The following is a 4,657-nucleotide window of genomic DNA, read 5'->3' as shown; positions in this document are numbered from 1 at the left end:
AGTGTGGAAATAAAGTAACTTTTTTTTCTAAGTTACAACGTATGCGAAGGGTGGGGCCATAGAGATAAATCAAACTCAAGAGGGAGCCACGAGCAAAATAAGTTCAGAAACACTGCTTTAAACATACATATTACTCGTATTGTGACATAATCATAGTATTGTTGTTAATCAGCAAATATACAACAATGTACTTGTTAATTACGAGGAGCATTATTTTGTGATATAACTGTTATATTATTTGTCAAGTAAATACATAGATATTGTATTATCTAGTGATATTTATGACGCTAAGATCATATAATTAATGAAGCATTTATTAGCCGCGACATAGGGGCTCAAAAAATGGCTCCGAATTATTTTTCAAGTACAAACTTTTGGCTCATAGCGCTATCTCTTGACCGATTTGAGATCTAATTGCAGCCGTTACAGATGTAACTATATTTTAATCAGATCTTTAATTGGAAAATTCGTTATTAATCGTCTTTTAGCAGGCGTTTTTTAGAACGAAGTCCTTAGTCTTAAACAATACCACACTGGAAATGTGAGAAAAGAACTAAGGCTATGAAATTCTACACATTGATTGAAAATGATTACCAAGTTTTATTGCCAGAAAGGCCTCAAATCGTCCGTTGATCTCACGTAAGGTATTGTTGTAATGGTTTTTATTGTTAGCTGTTTTTTTTCTAATTATTCGTTGAAAAGAATAGAGAAAAATCTAGTCCACTCAACAATAACAAAAAACTTTTTATTTCTTCAAGTTCTATGTTTAGCGTAACCAAAATTCACCGATAGGTTTAACGTCACAAATAGCCCACTTATTTATATTTTTTTCGTCGAAATACAAACTCAATAATCGCAGCACTGAAACAACGAACTGACCAACCGGCTTACAGAAACTAACTGATTAGATCATGATTACTTAATAACTGATTAATAAACTTACTAACACAGTTTCTCTAACAGACTCATTAACCCTTGCCAAATTCTTTTTATATCAATAAGACACAAATTATTTCCTAAAACTTTAACGCCATATCCATCTCTTTATGTCAAACTTTCTTTCGGCTAAACAATAATACACATTTCTAGAAACGTCTAGATTGATAACATAGGTACAACGGTATTAAATCGAAATTAAAAATTTCACTTTTTCTTTTCTTTTCTGGAGGCACATCGAATGGGAAAGATAGTCGATCGAAAAAAAAACAACACTATTCTAGGTGGCGCTAAAACAGGTTCGAAATACTCTATAAGCTTAATTGGCTTGTTTGTTTTGGAACAAAGTCACATTGGCTTACTTTCTGCTGTGTAAACCGCGGAAAGTCGAACCTCGGATTTTAGCGTTGTAAATTCGTAAACTTACAGCTGTCCCACTAAAGGAGGGGGGGGGGTAGTTGGTAAGACAAACAATAAAAACAGGTGTTTAGCCTTCCCAGACTCCATTAAAAGTGAGATGTTTAAAGGTTAAATAAATCTTTTTCGATTTTATTGATTTATTTTTCAATTGCAATTAAATTGTTTGTTGCACTGACTTCACAACATTCCCTGTTTCCAGCTTTCAGGTTGAACCAGGCTGTGGCAGAGTTTCAGCTGGAACAGTTACAGGCTCAAGTAAGAGAGGTGTCATCTGTGATGGATCTGATTGACATTTATATCAAGCATGACGTAAGTTTATGTTTAATGCAACATGTGTTACACAGATAAATAGTCCTGTATCTTGAGTGATTCAAAATTATACTTAAGACCACGCACACGCCAAATCTTCATACCTAATCCTGTATTACATTTAATAGACTCTTAAGTCAGCGTGTAATAAGTATTCTACGATATCTGTTAGTTGTATATACTATAATTTATGAAAACCGCAAAACATATGTTAAAGAAACATATTACTATCGTGTTGATGATTTAAGTACTTAAGTGACCGAAGTTTGCTTCGGATATTCTCGAAAAGTTACACAAGAACCACCTGCGCTAGCCGTCATTAATTTTTAACTGATATAATATAGGGAAAACAGCTAGTTACCAACATTCACCGTCAACTCTTGGGCTACTCTAATCGAAAAATGGGATTTGATCGTCACTCTTATAACGCATCCACTGTCCCAAAGTGAAAAAGGAAGTTTCGAGGGACGTGAACCGCAAACTTTCGAATCATTGTCCAGTACGTTGACCAGGAGGTCATGACCTCCCAATAATTAAAGGAGTCAAAGATATCTGTTTAGTTTACAAAATTACCATTAGGGTGCACTAAAATTACAAGTTATGTCGATAAAGATGTTTGGATGTTTGTAGTGCCGATCATAAGAACATACAAACAACTGAAAACGGTTGAAAGACAATTAAAACAGTCAGGAACCTGATTCTATCGAAATAGGCAAATGTCACAATTTGTTGAAAGGCAGTTAAATTATTTAGGAAACTTGGTGTAAATGTTACCATTTACTATCCTGTACAATGCTGGAAACTTGGTGTAAATGTTACCATTTACTATCCCTGTACAATGCTGGAAACTTGGTGTCAATGTTACTATTTACTATCCCTGTACAATGCTGGAAACTTGGTGTAAATGTTACCATTTACTATCCCTGTACAATGCTGGAAACTTGGTGTCAGTGTTACCATTTACTGTCCCTGTACAATGCTGGAAACTTGGTGTCAATGTTACCATTTACTGTCCCTGTAAAATGCTGGAAACTTGGTGTCAATGTTACTATTTACTATCCCTGTACAATGCTGGAAACTTGGTGTCAATGTTACCATTTATTATCCCTGTACAATGCTGGAAACTTGGTGTCAATGTTACCATTTACTATCCCTGTACAATGCTGGAAACTTGGTGTCAATGTTACCATTTACTATCCCTGTACAATACTGGAATCTTGGTGTCAATGTTACTATTTACTATCCCTGTACAATGCTGGAAACTTGGTGTAAATGTTAGCATTTACTATCCCTGTACAATGCTGGAAACTTGGTGTAAATGTTACCATTTACTATCCCTGTACAATACTGGAAGCTTGGTGTCAATGTTACTATTTACTATCCCTGTACAATGCTTTTTCTTGGAAAAAAAAGTCTGTATGCCCCTGAATTATTCAAACGTAAAAACCTGAAACACCGCATAACAAGTTACTATTACATAGAAAACTAATTACGACAAACACTATTCTACATGAGAAAACCGCTGTTCCCTGGTGGAATAGCAGTAGGTTTACGGACTTACAACGCAAAAATCCATGGTTTGATTGTCCGCGGTGGACACAGTAGATAGCTCATTATTCCAAAACAAACAGAGAATACCACTAGATTATAGGTAAGTTAATACGTATTCATCATAATACTCGATTTATTAGAATACTAATAAGCAAAAAACTTGCTTAAACAAACAGCAGCAAGAATCAAGAAGACAATGGTGCTTGCATGCCGGATTAATATAGTGAAGAGAATGGTCCTTGCATGCCGGATTAATCATGAATACAACGGTCCTTGCATGCCGGATTAATTATAAAGAGAATGGTCCTTGCATGCCGGATTAATCATGAATACAACGGTTCTTGCATGCCGGATTAATTATGAAGACAATGGTCCTTGCATGCCGGATTAATCATGAATACAACGGTTCTTGCATGACGGATTAATTATGAAGACAATGATTTTTACATGCCGGATTAATCATGAATACAACGGTCCTTGCATGCCGGATTAATCAAGAAGACAATGATCCTTGATTAACAAAGTTTGAGTACCTGGGCCCCCAAACCCACCAAATACTTTTTAAATTACGACCTTTATGAACAATCAAATTCACAACAAAACTGATCCGTATGTTGAAACCGATAAAAACAATGAAATAAATGTTAATAAACCAAATAAACGAACAAAGAGAAGAAATGTATCGCACTAGGCCGGCGCATTCTCGAGTAGTAGGCTTAATTAAAAATTATCAAAATGGATAAAAGAAAAGTATAAAATGATAAAAAAAATAAACTACGTCTAATTGAAAGATTAACATTAATCACAATGTCAAAAATGTGAAACTACAATTAAAATATTTTAAACGTCTATTGTCTGATTGCTGCTAAACTCAGTTCAAATACAAATCTATATATATATATATATAAAACATTTTTGGCGAAGGCGTAGAATAGACACACGTGCACGAATGTGAACAAACAACACAGTTGCATGTTTTTCTGTGGTGAGGTTTGTATCGCATATTTTAACAGACAGACTATAGGGAAAGCGGTTAGTCAACAAAACTCACTGTCAACTCTAATCAGCGATAAGTCTGAAAGGTTATAACGCTAAAAACCCGGGTTTCGATACCCGTGGCGGGTACAGGACAAACAGTCCATTGTGTAACTTTGTGCTTAACAAAAAACAAATCTATGTTCCCTGTAAGACATGGGCCTCCAAGTACTCCAGCTATGGTTCCTTGACTGTATATTAGCCACATCATCTACTAATCGTAAATACAAACAAACAAATAAAAACATATTTTGTGGTTTCTAGAGAACTCTATCAATATCTATATATTCATTCTAGAGAACTGTATCTATCTATCTATATATATATATATATTTTCCTTTCTGGAGAACTGTATCTATCTATCTATATATATATATATATTTTCCTTTCTGGAGAACTGTATCTA

General features: G+C 34.7%; 1 protein-coding gene across 1 annotated transcript in view; it reads left to right on the top strand.

The window, feature by feature from the left end:
• LOC111088970 overlaps positions 1–4,657 on the top strand; it is a gene marked incomplete at its 5' end in the record, with an annotated part of 7,274 nt that overhangs the window by 1,127 nt on the left and 1,490 nt on the right. Inside the window, one exon of the mRNA XM_022400432.1 lies at positions 1,556–1,665. Within this exon, the coding sequence (XP_022256140.1) occupies positions 1,556–1,665 (110 nt within the window). The remainder of the gene's footprint in view (positions 1–1,555; positions 1,666–4,657) is intronic.

The sequence above is a fragment of the Limulus polyphemus genome, unplaced genomic scaffold (genome assembly GCF_000517525.1).
Source record: "Limulus polyphemus unplaced genomic scaffold, Limulus_polyphemus-2.1.2 Scaffold4888, whole genome shotgun sequence".
NCBI lineage: Eukaryota > Metazoa > Arthropoda > Merostomata > Xiphosura > Limulidae > Limulus > Limulus polyphemus.
The sequence above is the reverse complement of the archived record's forward strand: the minus strand, read 5'-3'. Positions and strand labels throughout refer to the sequence as shown.